This window comes from Pituophis catenifer, unplaced genomic scaffold, assembly GCF_029215685.1.
Source record: "Pituophis catenifer annectens isolate HBS135680 unplaced genomic scaffold, rPitCat1.0.hap2 SCAF_16, whole genome shotgun sequence".
NCBI classification, from domain to species: Eukaryota; Metazoa; Chordata; class Lepidosauria; order Squamata; family Colubridae; genus Pituophis; species Pituophis catenifer.
In genome coordinates, this window is record NW_027256896.1 from 9465483 (window position 1) to 9487423 (window position 21941).

Genomic DNA, 21941 nt, shown 5'->3' on the forward strand with positions numbered 1-21941 from the left:
TGAATCCGCTGTCTGGAATTAAGCTCACCTCCTCCTGCTTCCTGCAAAAAGGCAAGAAGGAAGCAGAAAGGAAATTGAGAAGATATTCTGAGCAAGGCTTCCTGAGATGGTAACAATCGCACGCTTAGTCCCAAAAAACCTCTTTTTATTTCAACGGCTGTGAATTCTGTTCATTCACAGTCCGTAATGAGTCCCAAGCAGTTTGTGAATAATCCGACAGAAGTCTGCCACAGTCTTTTGGGATAAGGCTGATAAGCACCCAACTTTATCTCCCTTGAAACGTTGCCAAATACCTAATTGCCAATTAGCTCTGCAAGGCCAAACGGAGCACAGAGTCAAAAGGAGCGTCAAAGTTTAAACCGACCAGAACGAACAAAGTTGCTTCCTGCAAAGGCTCTTGTGCCTTTGCTCCACCTTTATGTCTTATGCCCAATCATCTCCAAGCCTTACTCCCGAGTCGCCCCTTTTGTTCTAATTGTTCTTGCCTTCTGGCAGCTCTGCGCATGCACGCACTGGGAACAGGCTCCCCCTGTTCCTCTGACTCACTGATGTTAGACTCTGGAGGCTCTGGAGTCAACACATAACTCCCAGATGGCCCTGGCCCCATCTCTGCCTCCGACGCAGAGCCCTTGTCTGAGCCTTCCCCAGACTCCATGACTGGTCCATGTTCCTCCCCAGCCTCCTCACTGTCCGACTCTGTTGCCAGCTCTGCAGGCCACCGGCGGATCACAACAGGAGGCAGGAAGGAAAGGCTTCTTCCTTTAGCATCCTTCCTCATCCACCTCTCCATTTTTGTTCCAGTCACCCGGGAAAAAAAGATTGACTTGGAGAAAGGCCAGACTCACCGGAATGTCTTCCTGTGCAAAGTGATTGGGTCTCGGGGATCTGGCAAGTCCGCTTTCCTGCAGGCCTTTCTAGGGAAGAATGTGGGGGTAAGTTCCTGACGAATTTAGTCCTCCGTTCAGATCAAAACAAATCCTGCAGTTCAGTTCAAGACGAGTACAGAATCAAGGTGAGCTTTGATGGTTGATCTCAAGTGGTCCCAAGTCAGGGTTTCTCAACCTTGGCAACCTTAAGCATTGCTGGCTGGGGAATTCTGGGAGTTGAAGTCCACACATCTTAAAGTTGGGCAGGGTGAGAAATAGTGATCTAGAGTCCCAAGCAAGCTATTTCAGATGGATAATATAGCGTTAGCACTTAGACATATATACCACTTCACAGTGCTTTGCAGCCCTCTCTAAACGGTTTAGAGTCAGCCTCTTGCCCCCGCCTCCAATGATCTGGGTCCTCATTTTACCCATCTTGGAAGGATGGAAAGCTGAGTCAACCTTGAGCTGGTCAGGATCGAACTCCTGCCAGTGGGCAGAGTTTGCCTGCAATACCGCATTCTAACCACTGCGCCACCAGGGTTCCTAATGTAACATCCAATCAACTATAGCAATAGCACTTAGACTTATATACTGCTTCACAGTGCTTTTACAGCCCTCTCTAAGCGGTATACAGAGTCAGCCTCTTACCCCCAACAATCTGGGTCCTCATTTTACCCACCTCGGAAGGATGGAAGGCTGAGTCAACCTTGAGCATGGTGAGATTCGAACTGCCAAATTGCCGGCAGTCAGGAGAAGCAGCCTGCAGTACTGCACTCTAACCACTGCACCACCATGGCTCTTATACCACATTGCTGCCATCCCAGCTTGTTAGATAGCAAGTGGACTTGAACCTGGCCCTTCCCATTCCTAGCCTATTGCCTTAACCACAGCTCAATGCTGGCTTTTTCGATATGTAAATCCTTTGAATTTGGGGGGCAGTGATTTCTTAGGATGTTTTAATTGAGGCTCAGTTTTTCTCCAAATTATTCCAGATTTTAGCTTATCCTTTCTTCTCCTTAATGTGAAGGGGTAGGGTGTTTCTGGACTACTAAAACTAAAGTCTAAGAATTCTCAATTTTCAGGATTGTTGAAATGGCATTCCCAAGTATTAGAATTAGAATTCTTTATTGGCCAAGTGTGATTGGACACACAAGGAATTTGTCTTTGGTGCAGATGCTCTCAGTGTACATAAAAGAAAAGATACATTCGTCAAGAATCATAAGGTACAACACTTAATGATAGTCAAGGTTACTAATAAGCTATCAAATCGTACTAGGAAACAAATAAAAACAATATAATTGAAGATACAAGAAACATGGTTATAGTAATAAGTGGGTATCTAGACAGTATCAGATTAGAAGCAATATGCAATCATCAATTTCTTTCCTTCCTTCCTTCCCTCCCTTCCTCCCTCCCTCCTTTCCTCCCTCCCTTTTACATTAAAATTAATCTTCCTTCCTTCTTTTACATAAAAATCAATCTTCCTTCCTTCCTCATCAAAATCAATCTTCCTCCTCCCTTCCTTTTATCTCAAAATCAATCTCCATTCTTTCTTTTATATCAAAATCAATCTTCCTTCCTTTCTTCCTCATCAAAATCATCCTCCCTCCCTCTCTTCCTGTTCCAGGTCCAAAGTGAATCTGAAGAAAACAAATCATCCTATTCAATTAATACCGTGCTGGTCAATGGACAGGAAAAGCATTTAATTGTAAGTGCGGTCTATTAATTCATTTAAAAAAAAAATCCCTGATGCATTGGATGGGTGAACCTGTGTTTAATTCAGAAAGAATATGAATCTCCCCTGCATTTTTTCTGCAGCTGCACGAAATTGAAGCCGATGTGGAATTTGCAAAGGCCTCTGACACAACATGTGATGTTGCCTGCTTCTTGTATGATGTGACAGACCTCAAGTCTTTTAATTACTGTGCTAATATTTATAAGGTGAGTTTTTCTACTTGGCTGGTCTCAGAAGCAGTAGGTCTCCAAACTCTGATGCTAAAATTTAATTAATTTTAAGTTTTCTTGCCTTTCCCTTTTAAATTTTCTGTTCTGTTTTTATGCTTCTAGTTTTTTTTATTGTACACCACTCAAGAGTCCTTCCTTGAGAATGATTGGTGGTTCTTACGTATGATATGGATGGATGGACAGACAGAGACAGACAGACAGACATAGAGATAGATAGATAGATAGATAGATAGATAGATAGATAGATAGATAGATAGATAGATAATAGATAGATAGATGATAGATAGATAGATAGATAGATAGATAGATAGATAGATAGATAGATATTAGAAAATAGATTGTAGATATATGAGCTTGTGTGATGTGTGTGTAGATTAGGGGTGAAATCCAGCAGGTTCTGACAGGTTCTGGAGAACCGGTAGCAGAAATTTTGAGTAGTTCGGAGAACTGGCAAATACCACCTCTGGCTGGCCCCAGAGTGGGGTGGGAATGGAAATTTTGCAATATCGTTCCCCCAGCAGTGGGGAGGGAATGGTGATTTTGCAGTATCCTTCCTCTGCCACACCCACCAAACCACGCCCACAGAACCAGTAGTAAAAAAAATTGGATTTCACCACTGGTGTAGATAGATATAATAGATGATAGATAGATGTAGATAGAGAGATAGAAGAGAGATAATAGTGAGAGAGATAATAGCGAGAGAGAGAAAGAGATAGAGATAATAGAGAGGAGAGGAAACTAGATAGATGGATGGATGGATGGATGGATAGATAGGTAGGTAGGATAAGATAGATAGGTAGGTAGATAGGTAGATAAGAGATAGATAGATAGATAGATAGATAGATAGATAGATAGATAGATAGATAGATAGGATAAGATAGATAGGATAAGATAGGATAAGGTAGGTAGGTAGGTAGGTAGGTAGATAGATAGATAGATAGATAGATAGATAGATAGATAGATAGATAGATAATAATAGAGACAGAGAGACAGCTCTTTGATATTATCTTTTTCTCTTTCCTCCTTTCTCCTCTCCACCCTATCCATGGAGCTTTTTTTGCTTTTTTAATTTGGAAAAGAAAACATTAGCCAAGGGTTTCCATGTAGAAAAGATGCGTAAAGCAAAAAGAAAAAAGAAATGTTTTAGGAAAGTTGGTCATTGTCTGAGGCGCCTTCCTAACTGAAGCCACAGTCTGAATCTTCTTTAGCCATTTTCACTGCTGTGTTTTAGTGGCACGTCCTCTTTAACTTCTTAATTTGGCTCTCGAAAGTCATCCTTGCATTATCCCGACTCCTTTGTCTTAACAATTTCGAGTCCAATTGCTCTCTTTTTTTAGTTAGCATTCTTTGGATGCTTCCTTTTAATTTCTTTCCATCCTCCCCGTCTAGCCTCCCCCATCTATAGTTAATCTTAGTTTTGTGATTTGCCTTGTGGTGATTGATGACTGCAATAAGGACGGGGGACGGGGGGATGATATTTAAAGGATTGCTTAATAAATAAACATTAAAAAATTGGAAATGTGACTTCAACTGCTCTTCCCGGAGGGATTCTTCAAAAAGTCTTGGCTAAAAATTTGATTCCCTCTCCTACAACCAACCCACCTAACAATGGACAATCCTGAACAGGATTCGAACCTCACACAGCATTCACTGTATAAATGGAGCATAGTGGCCTCCCCTCGGTGTGACTGTGGGGTCCCACGTCAAACTGTAGACCACATCATGACCGGCTGCAATCTGTGGACATATATAGTCCTTGACTTACAACAGCTCCTTTGGTTGACTGTTCAAAGTTACGACAACACTGAAAAAAGTGATTTATCACCATTTTTCACACTTAGACCAGGGGTCTGCAACCTTAAATACTCAAAGAGCCATTTGGACCTGTTTCCCACAGAAAAGAAAACACCAGGAGCCACAAAACCTGGTGGGCGTGGCCAACTCGATGTCACTCACTTCCACCAGTCACATGACACATACCCCCAGCCACGCCTACCCAGCCAGTCATTAGGGCAGAGAACCAGTTGTTAAAAAACATCGGGAACCACAAAATCCTTTTGACAACTCTTTCTCTCCCCTCCCTTTCTCTATGTCTCTCTCCCCCCCCCTCTCTCTGTATCTCTCTGTCTCTGTCCTGGCCGCTTCTCTATCCCCCGCCGTCACCCTTACCTTCTCAGGCCAGGCGAGGAGTGACTGGGAGGGGAGGGCGAGGAGGGGCCCAGCCAGTGGTGGGATCACCCAACAGGGAGCCACAGCAAAGGGCCCAAAGAGCCGCATGCGGCTTCGGAGCCACAGGTTACTGATCCCTGACTTAGACCATTGCAGCATCCCCATGGTTCTGTGATTTACATTCAGATGCATGGCAACTGGTTCATATTTAGGATGGTTGCAGTGTCCCTGGTGTTGTGGCCGGCCAGCAGAGCTGGCAGCAGATTCGGACAGAGAGGAGTTTGGAGAAGAACATGAGCCAGTCTGGGGAGGGCTCTGTGTCGGAGGCAGAGAGGGGGCCGTCTGCCAGTTATCAGCTGCCTTCGGAGTCAGACATCAGTGAGGCAGAGGAACAGCTGGAGCCTGTTCCCAGTGTGCACATGCGCAGAGTTGCCAGACGAAGAGAACAGCTGAAGAACAAGGGTCGACTCAGGAGTAAGGCCACAGGTGGACGATGAATGGCCCCTCCCAGAGGGAATAAAAGAGGAGCAAAAGGGGAGGGGAGTTTGCAGGAGACAATTAGTTTGCTTAATTGGTTCGTGACTCCTTGTCAAGTTTTGAAGATATCGGCCTGGCAGCTCTCCAAGCCAGATAAGGTCTGTGACTGTGAATTCTCCCTTGAAAGACTTTGCTGGCTGTGAATGAGAGGAATCCACAGTAACTTAATAAAAAGGGTTTTTTGTCGGGACAAGGAGTCTGCTTCCTGCTCTTGGGAAGCCTAGGTCAGAAAACCGGAGTCCTGTGATTCCCTTTTGTGACCTTTTGACAAGCGAAGTCCATGGGGAAGCTGGATTCACTTAACAAGCGTGTTACTAATTCAACAGCTGCGGGGATTCACTTAACAAAAGTGGCAAGAAAAGATCGTAAAATGGGGCAAAACTCGCTTAACAAATGTCTCACTCAGCCACATAAAATTCTGGGCTCAAATTGTGGTCCTAAATCGAGGGTTCCTATACCAGCCCAGTATCTTGATTTTTTTTTTTTTTTTCACATAAACAATTCTGGGTTTCTATGGTTAGCTGGTGTAGACATTTGTGTTTTTAACACTCGTTTTGTACTCATAACACTCAAAAACACACTGTGTTTTTAATCTAGGTGCAATGTTAATTATATATTGCAAGTAAATGTACAGATAGTCCTCTACTTACAACAGTTCGTTTAGTGACAAACGGCACTGAAAAAAGTGACTTATGACCAGGGGTGAAATGTAAAATTTGTTACTACCGGTTCTGTGGGCATGGCTTGGTGGTGGTGGGGGTAATGTGCCTGGGTGGGCGTGGCCAACTTTTTTTAACTTTTCAAAGCATTTTTTCTAATGCTTTGAAAAGCCTCTGCCGATTAGGCAACTCAGCTGGGATCATCAGAGACTTTTCAAAGCATTTTTTTTACCACCTCTTGGGCCATGAGGTTGCAGAAAAAAAATGCTTTGAAAAACCTCTGACGATCCCAGCTGAGCCACGCGATCATCAGAGGCTTTTTTTTTTTTAACTTTTCAAAGCATTTTTTCGTCGGAAGAGGTTGTAGAAAATATGCTTTTAAAAGTAAAAAAAAACCCTCTGATGATCGTGCGGCTCCGCTGGGCATGGCGGGTGGGGGCGCAGGGATTTTTGCTACCGGTTCTCCGAACCACCCGCCGCCATCGCTACCGGATCGGGCGATCCGGTCTGAACCGGGAGCATTTCACCCCTGCTTATGACCCTTTTTCACCCTTTCAACCGTTGCAGTGTCCCCCTGGTCATGTGATCAAAATTCAGATGCTTGGCAACTGGTTCATACTTAACGACCATTGCAGTGTCCTGGGGTCACGTGATCCCGGTTTGCGACCTTCTGACTAGCGAAATCCACGGGGAAACCAGATTCCCTTAACAACCGGGTTGCTAAATCAACAACAGCGATTCACTTAACAAATGCGGCAAGAAAAGTCGTGTAAAATCAGGCAAAACTCGTGTTTCACTTAGCGACAGAAATGTTGAGCTCCATATTGGTCGTAACTAGAGGACCACCTGTATGATAGGCCGTGCAATCAATAACTACCCCCTATTTTTCCTTGCCTTCTGCAGCAACACTACATGGACAGTCAGGTCCCTTGTCTGTTCGTGGCTTCCAAAACTGACCTGCCGGAAACGTCCCTTCCGCACGGCTTCTCCCCAGCCGAGTTCTGCTACAAACACCGCTTGCAGCCCCCGTTTTACTTCTCCTGCATCAGCCAGGAACTTCTCAGCACCGCGATCTACACCAAACTAGCCACGGCCGCCACGTTTCCGTAAGTGTTTCTTCCTTGGGTTCCGAACACAGACAAAACACGTACCAAGAGATATAATTTATAATTAGAGGATCTCTGCAAATAGCAACAGCCCTTAGACTTATATACCGCTTTCACAGTGCTTTGACAGCCCTCCCTAAGCAGTTTATGGAGCCAGCCCTATTGCCCCCAATAATCTGGGTCCTCGTTTTACCCACCTCGGAAGGAGGGAAAGTCGAGTCAATCTTGAGCCGGTCAAGATCCTTGGTAGTACAGTGGTTTAAAGCACCCTGTTATTAAGACCAGCTGCCTGCAATTACTGCAGGTTCGAATCTCGCCAAGGCTCAAGGTTGACTCAGCCTTCCATCCTTTCTAAGGTAGGTGAAATGAGGACCCAGTTTGTGGGGGCAATAAGCTGACTTTGTATAAATATACAAAAGAATGAAGGCTATTGCTGAGCACATTGTAAGCCGCCCTGAGTCTCCGGAGAAGGGCGGCATATAAATCAAATTAAAAAAAAAAAAAAAGATCGAACTGCTAGCAGTCGGCAGAATTAGCCTGCAATGCTGCATTCTAACCACTGCGCTACCAGGAAGAAGAATGAGAAAGGAAATTAAGAGAGGAAGGAGGAGACGAAAGGAAAGGGAAGGGAAGGGAGGGAGGGAGGGAGGAAGGAATAGCAATAGCACTTAGATTTATATAAAAAACTAGCCACGGCCGCCACGTTTCCGTAAGTGTTTCTTCCTTGGTTCCAAACACAGACAAAACACATACCAAGAGATATAATTTATAAGTAGAGGATCTCTGCAAATAGCAACAGCCCTTAGACTTATATACCCCTTAACAGTGCTTTTACACCCCTCTCTAAGCAGTTTACAGTCAGCCTATTGCCCCCAACAATCTGGATCCTCGTTTTATCAACCTCGGAAGGAGGGAAAGCAGAGTCAATCTTGAGCCGGTCAGGATCAAACTGCTGGCAGTTGGCAGAGTTAGCCTGCAATATTGCATTCTAACCACTGCACCACCACGGCTCTTACACGTTTTTCAAGGATGCATGGGCCTTGAATAACAGACTAACGGAGTTGGAAGGGACCTTGGAGGTCCTCTAGTCCAACCCCTTGCTCAGGCAGGAGACCCTATACCATTCCAGACAGATCTCTTCTTATAAATGTCCAGTGTTGGAAGTCTGTAGAGAATCTCAGTCATCCAGGTCATGGTTTTCCCAAAAGTGCTTTTTTAGGAGGCAAGTGGACTTTCTTGTTTTTTTTTTTTTTTTTCTTTTGAAGACATTTCACTTCTCATCCCTGAAGCTTCTTCAGCTCTGACAGGACTTCCTGCCATTCCCCACTATCCCGTCAGAGCTGAAGAAGCTTCTGGGATGAGAAGCGAAACGTCTTCAAAGAAAAGAAGAAATTTTTAAATGTTTTAATTGGTAGTGAGTTTTAATTGGGCCAAATTTATATATCTTTTAATTGTTTTTTAATATTTGTACTGCATGTTTTTTTAATTTTGGCTGTACACCACCCTGAGTCCTCAGGGAGAAGGGCGGTATAGAAATTTAATAATAAATAATAAATAAAATAAAAAAAAGAAAGAAAGTCCAGTTGCCTCCTGAAAAAGCACAACTGTTACCTAGATGACTGAGAATCTCTACAGAATTCCACTGGCTGATGTGAATGCAAAGATCTCTCCCAGCTCTGTGTCTGTGTGTGTCTGTGTGTGTGTAGGGGTGAAGAATCCATTATTTATATTCCATTAAAACCAACAAAAGGCGCTAAGAGCTGCTTGATCTGAGCTCTTGTATTCGGAGCTTGCTCTCCCTCTGTTCCAGTTTTTAATCATTCTAATACATCCTGAAGAGACAGAGAGAGAGAGAGAGGAGGGAAGAGGGTCCGTGTGTTAAAAGAGGAATTTATAGTGAAGGAGAAAAGGGGAGTGGGTGATTGATAACAGCCATTCCTGTAGAAGGATCTAATTTTATCTCGGTTCCTTTTAATGCTCAGCATATCCAATTGTGGAAACATATCACAGCTCGGGCAATACACCTGCCAGATGCCAAAAGAAAGCACGGTTGTCCATAAAGATGATACAGGCACTCCTCGACTTACGACCACCATTAAGCCCGATCTTTCTGCTGCTAAGGGAGACATGGGTTAAGTGAATTTTCTCCCCGTTTACGAGCTTCCTCGCCACCGTCATTAAGTGAACCGCTGTCATTGTTAAGTGAATGACACTGTTGTTAAGTGAATCTGGCTTCCCCGTCGACTTCGCTTGTCCGAAAGTTACAAAGGGGGGGGGGATCACATGATCCCGGGACACTTCAACTGTCATAATGTTCTGCCCAGCTACGGATCCCAAAGAATGCAGCACACACAAACTCTAAACAAAGCTTATTTTACTCAGATAACTTAATCTTTATCATTCAAAGGCTGTTAATTAATTGTTTTTAACAGCCTGCCGGAATTCTAAGATAAGGTAATCACAGTCTTACTAGAGTTAGCAGAAAGCCCAGAAGCAATTTTGCAGACACGAAGGAGAGTGAACGAAAGTTGTTCTCTACAGCTTGCTGCAAGTGGCATTCCTCCTTAAATAGGCTAAGGGAGTGGCCAATTAGCCCCAAGCCTTACTCTCGAGGAGTCCTCCTCCTGAGGAGCCACTCCTGCCTTTTGGCAGCTCTGCGCGCCCGTGCATTGAGAAGAGGCTCCTCCTCTTCTTCCTCTTCACTTATGGGAGCTTCTGGAGGTTCTGAAGGCCCTGGCTGAATCCCCGCCTCTGGCACCACATCTTCTCCAGCCTCCTCACTGTCTGACTCGAGCACCAGCTGCACAGGCTGCTGGTGCAACACCACATCAGCCTCCTCGCTGTCAGAATCAGCTACAATTTGCACAGGCCGCTGACGGGCCACAACGCATAAATATGAGTCAGTTGCCAAGCATCCGAATTTCGATCATTGACCGTAGAGATGCTGCAACGGTTGTTAAGTGTGAAAAACGGTCATAAGTCACTTTTCTCAGCGCCATTGTCACTAAACAGTCACTAAACAAATTGTAAGTCGAGGACTACCTGAAAGTCTGTAGAGATTCTCAGTCATCCAGGTCATGGTTCTCCCAAAGGTGCTTTTTCTGGAGGCAACTCGAAAAGGAAAGGGAATAAGACTATAAATCCTTCCATTCCATCCCCCGCTATCCAGTCAGAACTGAAGAAGTTTTTTGGATGAGAAGTGAAACTTCTTCACAAGAAAGTCCAGTTGCCTCCAGAAAAAAAGCTCCTTTGGGACAACCGTGACTTGGATGATGGAGAATCTCTACAGACTTTGAGCTGTGCATTTTGGGATGAACGCCCTTTGAATTTTATTTATTTATTTATTTATTTATTTATTTATTTATTTATTTATTTATTTATTTATTTATTTATTATTAAATTTATATCCCGCCCTTCTCCCCGAAGGGACTCAGGGCGGTGAACAGCCGAGAATTAAAATAACATACAATATAAAAGTTAAAATAATTAAAAATAAATGGCATGAGAGTAGGAATAGATTTCCAGAGGGAAAATTGCAGACTACAGGAACCAGGAGTACTAACTCAAGTGACCCTGAGGACACAGATAAACCTCCAAGCAGCCTCAGCGACCTTCTAAAAGGATGCAAATGACCAGCTGTCTGCAAGGAGAATAAATCCTTCCATTCCCCACCATATATCAGAGCTGAAAAAGCTTCCTCGAATGAGAAGCGAAACATCTTCAAAAAGAAGAACCAGAAAGTCCAGTTGCCTCCTGAAAAAAGCACCTTTTGGGTCAAGGACTAATTGTACTGAATTTGAGGACTCCTCCCCCCCCCGACTTCTCTTTATTTTCATTCCTCTTTCCCCTTCTCCTTCCCCAACCCACTTTTCATTCCTTTGAGCACTGCCTCCGTGCATTTTTGTTCTGCCTTTTCCTCCCCGTCCCCTTGATTTAAAACCCACCCCTGCTTTCTGGAGCCGTATTCATTCTTCACCCGTTGCAGTTAAAGCTTCAGCAGAAGGCAGCGTCGGCTGCCGAGTGTGAAGTCCGTTCAGCGATTGGCGTCCACAGCAGCTGGCATCGCAAGGAGAGTGCATTTGTCTGCAAGCAATGCTAGGCTAAGGCACCGGGGCCCTTCTCCGAAAGAGAAGGAGGTGGTTTTCACCCCGATATAAGGTGCCAGTTGAAATTTTACAGGGAAATGAAAGTTAGGAAGTAGATCAAGACAGTTTACCGTAGTGCTGGCTAGAAAGTGCTGGTTGGAAACCAGGTGACGGTAAATTCCAGGCATGCGTGAGTGTGAAAACTAAATAAGCAGGAGACGGTGAGTTCTAGTTCCGCCTTAGCCTTAGAAGCCAGCTGGGTGACTTTGGGCCAATCACCAGGAGACAGTGAGTTCTAGTCCTGCCTTAAGCATGAAAGCCAGCTGAATGATTTTGGGCCAATCACCAGGAGATGGTGAGTTCTAGTCCCGCCTTAGCTTTAAAAGCCAGCTGGGTGACTTTGGACCAATCACCAGGAGACAGTTCTAGTCCCGCCTTAAGTATGAAAGCCAGCTGGGTGACTTTTGGACCAATCACCAGGAATGGTTGAGTTCTAGTCCTGCCTTAAACATGAAAGCCAGCTGGGTGACTTTGGGCCAATCACCAGGAGATGAGTTCTAGTCCCGCCTTAGGCATGAAAGCCAGCTGAGTGATTTTGGGCCAATCACCAGGAGATGGTGAGTTCTAGTCCCGCCTTAGCTTAAAAAGCCAGCTGGGTGATTTTGGACCAATTACCACGAAGCCGTGAGTTCTAGTCCTGCCTTAAGCATGAAAGCCAGCTGAATGATTTTGGGCCAATTGCCAGGAGATGGGGAGTTCTACTCCCATCTTAGCCTTGAAAACTGGCTGGGTGACTTGGGACCAGTCCCTCTCTCTCAGCCCAAGCCAACTTATAAGGTTGTTGTGAGCAAAATAGGAGTGTTAGGTACGGTATGTTTGCCACCTTGAGTGGAGGAAGAGGAGAAATTTATCCTTTTCGTCAGGTTTGAATGGAGAACATTCTAACTCTCGGATTGTTTGCAGGACAACAGAGGGCTCCGACTGCCCGAAATCAATCAATTGCTCTCCAGATTTCAGTGGCCTGAGCTTTAGAAATTTGGGGGGCTGCCAAAAAGAGACTCAAAGGCCAAGAGAGGAAGAAAAAATGTTCCTCTTTTTTTTTTTTTTTTTCTTCAATAACCACAGAGAACATCAAGAGTTGGGTAGATGCCTGCAGACATTGGGAACATCTTGCCGTTTGAGGGGAAGATTTTGAGCTTTGAGGGAGAACTTCTGACCTCTCTGCAGAGAGCCTTAATTTGCATTTATTGGACAGCCTTCCCCCAGCTAAAAAACTCAAACACTTCATCTGACCAGCCTGAGCAGATCGCAGATTCCTCCCCCACATCCCTGTTTGCTTTTTGATCCAGAATCTCAGGGATCACGTCTTGTCTCCTTGGGTCGGTGCTTGAGATGGGAAGCATCGCTCTCCTCCACACCCTGTTTTGACCCAGCCTTAGCAGAAACAAGAAACAGACTCCTTGCCCCGAAAAACCCCTCTTTATTTATCTCCTGTGAATTCATGGCATTCACCCCATCGAACAGTCCAATCCTTCAAAGAGTTAACTGCAGTAACAGGCCTTATCACTTCCTTGAGATAATTGCCAGGCCGGGAGCTTCCAGCCGCAAAGCTGTAAATTAAGTTCTGGCAAACGGTTCCTGTGGCACAAACTGAAATCCGAACAGTTGTCTCCTACAACCACCACTCCCTTTCCTTCTGTTAATTTCCCCCTCCAGGGAGGGACTATTCAGCATCCACCTGTGCTTTGCTTTCCGAGTCGACTCCTTGTCCTCCGTTGTTCTCCTCTCCTAACAGCTCTGCGCATACGCGCGTCTGGAACAGGCCCCAGCTCAGGGATGAAATCCACTTACCTTCCTTACCGGTTCGGAAGTGCATGCACGCACCCACCTCCCCAGCACGTCATGTGCGCGCGCACACCTGTGCATGGGCAAAACCTTCTCCACATGTGCAGGAGGTAAAAAGAAATTACTTCCTGGTTAAAACCAGGAAGTAACGACACCCGGGCAGCAATCGCTCCCGGATTGCCGAACCACAGGGAAAAATCGCTACCGGATCAGGTGATCTGGTCCAATCCGGGAGCATTTCACCCCTGCCCCAGCTGTTCTTCCTCCTCACTCATCTCAGCCTCCAAAGGCAGCTGCCTCTCCAGTGGAAGAGGGAAATGTTGGACGGCCCTGGCTCTATCTCTGCGTCCGATGCAGAGCATCCATCAGAGCCTTCCCCAGACTCTGGAACTGGCCCAAGTTCCTCCCCAACCTCCTCATTGTCTGAATCTGCCGCCAGCTCCGCTGGCAGGTGGCAGAGCCACAACAGACCCTGAAGAGAGCATTGCTGGGAGACCAAACGGCAGTGCCGTCCAGGGAAGTAACAGCCAGCGAGACAAAAAAAAAGCCGCCCTTTCCCTTTATTTCACCTGAATAAAATGTCCTTTTATTGAGAGGATACGCCGCCTCCGGATACGAATGCTCTATTTAGCTCTCATTTTCCATTTGCATCCAATGGACCAGTCTTCCTTCTCCTCAGCGTTTTCTCCGTTCTTCTTTTAAGGCCCCGGGAGCCAAGGGCCATTAAGCCTCCTATAACGGGGCACTTGACCTGAATAGTTGTAAAGCTTGGAAGGGAATGAAATTCTGGAAGAGCCGTTGGAGACAAAGATCTGCCAGGAGCCACTGCTTTTCCATTGATGCGATGGATCTTCTTACCAAGGGCAAGTGGGTCACATCTTTACCGCTAAGTTGGTTGCCTCTAAGGTGCCTTTTTCTTCTTCTTCTTCAAAAGGCAACTGAACTATTTTTCCTTGAGGAAGCTTCTCATCCCAGAAGCTTCGTCAGTTTTGATGGTTGGGGGAATGGTAGGATAGGTTCTGCTAGGAAGGATTGTGTTGTTGTTTTTGCAGTCATCTGGTTGTTAGTACTCTCTCTGAGAGCTGTCGAGGCCACTTTGCGGGGGGGGCTTATCTTATGCTCTCAGGGTCACCTGAATCAGGGTGCAATTGGTGTGGAATCTTCTTGGAAGTGCTGCGTTGTAAACTGGAAATAAAGATAAAGGTTCCCCTCGCACAGATGCTAGTCGTTCCCGACTCTAGGGGGCGGTGCTCATCTCCGTTTCAAAGCCGAAGAGCCAGCGCTGTCCGAAGATGTCTCCGTGGTCCTGTGGCCGGCATGACTCAACGCCAAAGGTGCACGGAACGCTATTACCTTCCCACCAAAGGTGGTTCCTATTTTTCTACTTGCATTTTTTTTTACATGCTTTTGAGCTGCTAGGTTGGCAGAAGCTGGGACAAGCAATGGGAGCTCACCCCGTTAACACGGCACTCGGGATTCGAACCGCCGAACTGCCGACCTTTCGATCAACAAGCTCAGCGTCTCAGCCGCTGAGCCACCATGTCCCTTATGTGTCCCTTACAGGCCTCTAGAGGGATGTCAATTTTGGAGGCTCGGGGTATCCTCTGAATTGGAACCCCTTGGCTCCAAATGCTGGTTGTAGGAAGCAATGGTGGGAAAGGAGGAGACGTCCGCATTCTGCTTCTATTGGCTTTCCTCGGTCACTTTGATAAAAAAAAGAAAAAAAAATATTCTTAACAGTTTTGTGTTCAAAAATCCCACAACACCAACATATGCCTGAGGTTTGTTCAGAGGTTCACCTTCAGACCAGATGTTCTCTGTTGAAATAAGGAGGAGTGGCAAAGCATGTGATGGATCAAGGTCTTGACAAGCTCCTTAATTGTATTTAGTATTCAGTATTTATTTGTCAAACATGTACGAGATAACAGGAATAAGTATAAACACGATTATGAATATAGGAAATGGGTACGAATAAATGGGGACAGTAGGACAGGGACGGTGCACTTATGCGTGCCCCCTTACAGCCTCTTAGGAATGGGGGTGAGGTCAACAGTAGACAGTCTAAGGTTCAAGTTTTGGGGGTTTGGGGATGTAACCACAGAGTCAGGTAGAGCATTCCAAGCATTGACCACTCTGTTGCTGAAGTCGTATTTTCTGCAATCGAGTTTGGAACGGTTTACCTTGAGTTTGTATCTATTGTGTGCTTGTGTAGTATTGCGGTTGAAGCTGAAGTAGTCACTGACAGGAAGGACATTGTAGCAGATAATTTTATGTACTATGCTTAGGTCAGACTGAAGTCGGCATAGTTCTAGGTTTTCCAAACCCATAATTTCAAGCCTGGTGGCATAAGGGATTCTGTTGTGAGCAGAGGAGTGGAGGACTCTTCTCGGGAAATACCTCTGGACTCGCTCAATTGAATTAATGTCCGATACACAGTGCGGATTCCAGGCAGATGAACTGTATTCGAGAATTGGTCTGGCAAAGGTTTTGTATGCCCTAGTTAGCAGTAGAATTTTACCGGAGAAGAAGCTTCGCAAAATTGTGACCTTGGATGTCCAATGCACAGGATGACACAGGGAGGTATAAATGCCCTCAGATGTCCTCAAGCCACCTCTGCTAACTTTCTCTTGCAGGCACCTGAACGACATCGAGCTGGGCGCGTCGTCCTTCTGGATCCGGATTGCCTTGGGAGCTGCAGTGGCCACCATTGTGGGAATCAGCCTCTACAAGGCGATGATGAAGAACAAGTAGGGGAACGGCGAGGAACATGGGAATCTCTCTTTTCTTTTCCTCCCCTGCTTTAGGTTGTTTTTTCCACCCGTCTCCTGGAGAAACCAACTTCATTTGCTCCAAGCACTTTGCAAAACCCAAAAGAAGCGTGCAAGGGGAAGGCAGAAGGTCATCTGAAGGACATTCCACACCCCCTTTGGGCTTCTCCCGGAGGGATGGGTGGGCGGGCATTGCAGATGGGGGTGGATGACCCACCGTTGCACCAGCATCATCAGAAATCATCGCAGTCATCCAACTGGCACGGGCAAGATTTTTGCATTTTTTTTTCTGACTCAGGGAATGTCCCTCAATCCTGCAAGCCATAGCATCAGATATCTTCTGGGCCACTCAGCTCCTACGAATATCTTCGCTTTCTCCCGTCGTTTTTGTTTCGTTTTTTTTTTTTTAAACCCTTTTGGCTGTTCCTCAGAAGCTGAAGCTCCTGCAAGTCTGGTAGATGTTTTTAAATAGACGTGTCTCAGAGAGAGCTGAGACTGTCGGCCCTCTGCGGTACCTTCTGCTTGGGCCTTCTGCTTCATCTCCTGCTTGGAAAGGATGTCTTTTGAGCTCCTCTGGTGTGGGGGGGCAGGAAGGGGGAAACTACAAAGGTTTCTGGGACTTCCTGAACCCTTTTTCTACGAAGGAATTTCACCCAGGTCCTCTTCTTGAGGGGCGTGGGGTGACTCGAACACAGAACAAAAGGCACCTCCATGGATGTGGAAGGATGGAGAACGGAAACTGAACTTCTCGCTCTTTGATAACAGACATGAATCTTGTTGCACACCCATGGTAAGGTTTCGAGGGCAACTCGGAAACTTCTGTCTGTCAGGCCTGGAAGCCATCTTGGCCGGACACTGTCTGTCACTCGCACTCAGATTTTGGGGGGTCATGGGTGTTCCAGCAACTGGGGAGCCAGTTTGAGGAAGCAACTAGGACCTCTCTCTCCCTCTACAAGTATTCTTGGATGCATTATAGGAGCATCCCCTTTTCATGCATTCAGCAATTCAGTGCACGGAAAAGTCATAGGTGAAGGGGTGTGGGTTTTTTTTTTTTTTCCTGGACACTCCTTTTCCCCCCACGCTCCAGGAAACCGATAATCTGCACATTCTTCCTATGTTTTAGATTCTTGCTTGGGGATAGGAGGGGAGGGGGAGGGGTATCAAACAGGCACCCCCCCTCTGCCGATGGATCTCTGCCATGGTGGTCTATCAGGCTAGGGCTCCCTCTCAGAGCCATCTTCCAAACTTTTTAACTCTTTGGCTCCAAAACTGAGCTGGATAAATAACGTTCACAATTCAAGAGAGGAAGGGAAGGGGAAACCCCCCCCCCCAATTTTATGCCGTCCCATAAACATCTCCAAAAGGAACGATAAAAAGGAAAGGTTGGGGGTTTTTTCTTTTTTTTTTTAAACTTTGCAAATCATGCACACTTCACGATTGGTCCTTTTTTTCTTTTCTTCTTTCTTTTGGGGGGGGTGGGTTTTTCTTCGGAATTCCTTCTCTGCGCTTGCAACCTGGGGCTCCCCCACCCTCAGCTACAACGTTGTTGGGTTTAGGAGGGCAACCCTACTTCGTTGGGGCTGTTGTTAAGTCCAGGTTCCCCCACATTAGATTCCTTCTGCAGGCCAGAAATGCAGGGGCCCAGTAAAAAAAGAATTTCCCAGTCTTTCCAGCTTTTTGGGCGGGAGTTGGGGGGAATGATACACGTGAGTGTCGGGGAAGTGCTCACGTACCACTTTTGTGGCCCAGTTCCAAATGGTTGAAGGGCTGCTAGTGGGCCCCGGGGGTTAAGGAGCCACGTATTAAAGGATGCAGCACACCACATGTGGAAAAGCAGAAGGCAGCCACATCCACTCTTGCGACCTCTGCCACCAAGTCTACGAACTGAAATCAAAAACTCCGCACAACCTAATTGCATCTCTTATACCCCCTAGCTCAGAGATGGCTAACCTTTTTGCCATTGTGTGCCAAAAGTGGGGGGGGGGAGTGTGGGAGGGGTCACTTGTGCGTGTGCCCACACTCACAATTCTGTGTGCCCTGCCCCCCACGCATGCACGCGTGACCCCCCACCACCACTTTTGGCATGTGATGGCAAGGTATGCCTGCTTTTCGCTCTTCCCAGGCTCCAGAACCTTTCTAGGATTCGGGGAGGGTGAAAATGGCCTTTCCCACCCCCCCTGAAGGCCCTCCGGAGGCCAGAAACGGCCCGTTTGCCGACTTCCAGTCCCACCGGAAGGCCCATTTTTCACTCTTCCCAGGCTCCAGAACCTTTTCTAGGAGGCTGGGGAGGGCGAAAATGGCCTTCCCCACCCCCTCCGGAGGCCGGAAACAGCCTTTTTCCTGACTTCCGGTGGGCCCAAAAGGGCCGAAAATCAGCTGGCCAGCACGCGCATGCACACCAGAGCTGAGCTTGTGTGCCCACCGATATGGCTCCGCATGCCACAGGTTCGCCATCACGGCCCTAGCTTAATATTCACATATTTCCTTATAGGATGGTTTTAAGATAAATTAATGTACTTTAAGAGAAGCTCTGTTATTGGTCCCTCAATCAATGCCAAGGAAATAACCCCGACAGTATTTGGCTCCCATTCTTGACCTTGTGTTTTTCTACGTAACTTTAAACCGGTATCTCCCCGCCCACTGTTTTTAGATCCTCACCTTTCCCCCCCATCTCTTTAAACGGATCATTAATTCAGGCAGTTGCATCAAGGGCTTGGGATAAGGATGCAGTCAAAATATGCTTTGGGAATTCTGGTTTGCATTTATTGTCCGTTTCATTTCTTCTTCTTTTTTTTTACTTTTTCATATAACCAGCAGCTGGAAAGTCTGAGCCAGGGGCGTCCAATCTTGGCCAGTTGAAGACTTGTGGACTTCAACTCCCAGAATTCTCCAGCCAGCACCACTGGATGGGGAATTCTGGAAGTGAAAGCCAACAAGTCAATTCTGGGAGTTAAAAAAGTCCAATCTTGGCCAGTTGAAGATTTGTGGACGTCAACTCCCAGTAGTGCTGAATGGGGAATTCTGGAAGTTAAAACTCCACAAGCCAATTCTGGGAGTTAACGTCTAACAAGTCTTCAACTGACCAAGGTTGGACTTTTAACTCCCAGAATTGACTTGTGGACTTTTAACTTCCAGGAGTCCCCGGCCAAACATGGCAAGCCCACAAGTCTCCAACCTGCCAAAGGTTGGACGCCCTCTGGTTAAAAAACCATTGTTCACCCAGTATGTCATGTAATCAATGGAGAGAAAAAATTGGGGAAACACGCAGAACTGGAGACCTCCGTGGGCACCCTGTCGGGGTTGTTACTAGCCTTCAAGCTTGCTTTCGAAAAAAGACCTAATTGGGGTCTTTTCCTTCTGATGAGCAGAAATAGAAACAGGTAGGGACCATGAAACAAGGATTTAAATATTCATCGTCAATACCAACCAAGGAGGGGACTTGCCACACATGGAAAGCTAGCATATTAGGAGAGAGTTTGGAGCTTCCTCTGCAGAGCATTTAAAAAAAAAAAGTTGGGGATTCCTCAAATGTTTATCCCATGCACTAGGAAGCGGGCCTAGGCCTTAGTCCCTGGGATCTCAGCGGTAACATTTTGCCAGTTTCAAAAGAAATGGATGTTAACCCCTTGCTGAACAGAGTGGCCATAGCCCAATTACACTGCATGTGGAATATTTCAGATCCTTTTGGGACATTTCAGGTATCCCCATCACTTTGCACCCAAGAGATGAGCTCCAGGTAAATTTCAATATCTCCATCTCTTCCTCCTCCTCCTCCTGCACCGCATTTATGGATTCACTACCTGGAGCAAATTCACAGCAGCCAGCTTTTCAGGGAGAGCCTCTTTTTTCACCGAGCGATGGGGCCATTCTCCCCTCCCCCCTGGGGGAGGGGGTCGGGTTTTCCTCTTAACCCACATCTCCGTTCAGTCGTACCGAGTTTCAACTCAACTGCTGTGAACCTGAATAAATTTTTATGCACCAGATGGTTGCAGACAAAAGACAGATCCTTGTGTCTGCTTTCTTGGGGGCTTTGGGGTGGGGTGGGGTGGGGGGAAAAGACGAGGAGAGGGCTGTCTCAGGATATTTACAGCTTTCATAAACAATGCACATCTGTACGGGCCAGCCTGCTGTTATATGTCTAAAATCGAGCGTGGATTCCATAATTCAAATTCAAATCCCATTAACGATTAAAAATAGAAAACTCCAAAAAAAATGGACTGTTTAGCTATCTTGAAAGGAAGGCAACCTTTTTCAAGAGACTCATATAGGCCAATCAAGGATTTTTAAGACAAAGCAGCCTAACTATCAAGTCACGATAAATTGAGAGATTTTATAATGTTCCTAAGTTTTAAAAGACTTGGGGTTTTCATTTGGATCAAAAAGTGCTTGTAAAAGCACATATGCCAAAACTTTAAAACAGCATCTAAAATTAAGTGACTGTACGCAGATTAAAAAACCGTTGAGTTGCTTTCGGTCTGATGAATGCATAAATGGCTTTACAGTGGGAAAGATTCAAAGCAGGAGGGAAAGCAGAGAAAAATCAAGCAGAGGTAGCCAATTTTTCTTACAGCTACCTTGAAAAAAAGAGATTTATAAATACGCAAACTCACTTTAGAGCAAGGGTGTGCAACCTTGACAACCTTAAATACCTGTAGACTTCAACTCCCAGAATTCCCTAGCCAACCACGCTGGGTGGGGAATTCTGGGGAGTTTGATGTCCATGGGTCTTAAAGTTGCCAAGGTTGCTTTAGACATTGTTCTTAGGCTATGGATTGTTGAACCCAAGACATGTGACATAAGATATAATGATCTGGTATGCTGTGCTAAATCACGCTATGAATTCCACAGCATATATGTCCAGAATAGAATAGAGTAGAGTAGAGTAGAGTAGAATAGAATAGAATAGAATAGAATAGAATAGAATAGAATAGAATAGAATAGAATAGAATAGAATAGAATAGAATAGATATTGGAATGAAGAATGGAATAGAATAGAATTAGAATGGAATAGGATAGAATAGAATAGAATAGAATATTGGAATGAAGAATGGAATAGAATTAGAATAGAATAGAATAGAATAGAATAGAATAGAATAGAATATTGGAATGAAGAATGGAATAGAATATTGGAATGAAGAATGGAATAGAATGGAATAGAATAGAATATTGAAATGAAGAATGGAATGGAATAGAATATTGGAATGAAGAATAGAATATTGGAATGAATGGAATAGAATAGAATATTGGAATGAAGAATGGAATGGAATAGAATATTGGAATGAAGAATAGAATAGAATATTGGAATGAAGAATGGAATGGAATAGAATATTGGAATGAAGAATAGAATATTGGAATGAATGGAATAAAATAGAATATTGGAATGAATGGAATGGAATAGAATATTGGAATGAAGAATAGAATAGAATAGAATAGAATAGAATAGAATAGAATAGAATAGAATAGAATAGAATAGAATAGAATAGAATATTGGAATGAAGAATAGAAATAGAATAGGACAGGACAGGACAGGACAGAACAGAATAGAATAGAATACTCTATTGCCCAAGTGTGATCGAACACAAAAGGAATTTGTCTTTGGTGCATGTGCTCTCAGTGTATATAAAGAAAAAATAAAGTATATTCGCAAAGAATCAAAAGATACAACACTTAGTGATAGTCGTAAGATTCTAATAAGCAATCAAATCATAATAGGAAACAATATAAATCATATAAGTTGTAAAGATACAAGCAACATGGATAGAGCCATAAGTGGGAGGAGATAGGTACTAGTAAGGATGAGGATAAGAATAGTAATACAGTCTTAGAGGTTAATTTGACAGTGTTGAGGGAATTAGTTGTTTAGCAGAGTGATGGCATTCGGGAAAAAACACTCCTTGTGTCTAGTTGTTCTGGTGTGCAGTGCTCTATAGCGTCGTTT

At 45.2% G+C, this 21941-nt stretch overlaps 1 protein-coding gene across 2 annotated transcripts in view; it reads left to right on the plus strand.

Annotated features, from left to right (window-relative positions):
- RHOT2 (ras homolog family member T2) overlaps positions 1–16154 on the plus strand; it is a 46063-nt gene extending 29909 nt beyond the window's left edge. For both annotated transcript variants that reach the window (XM_070955424.1, XM_070955425.1), the window contains exons 15-19: positions 802–932; positions 2497–2577; positions 2688–2810; positions 7103–7305; positions 15869–16154. In XM_070955424.1, coding sequence (XP_070811525.1) covers positions 802–932; positions 2497–2577; positions 2688–2810; positions 7103–7305; positions 15869–15986 — 656 coding nt within the window. In that variant the 3' untranslated portion in view covers positions 15987–16154. The remainder of the gene's footprint in view (positions 1–801; positions 933–2496; positions 2578–2687; positions 2811–7102; positions 7306–15868) is intronic.
- Positions 16155–21941: the final 5787 nt, after the last annotated feature.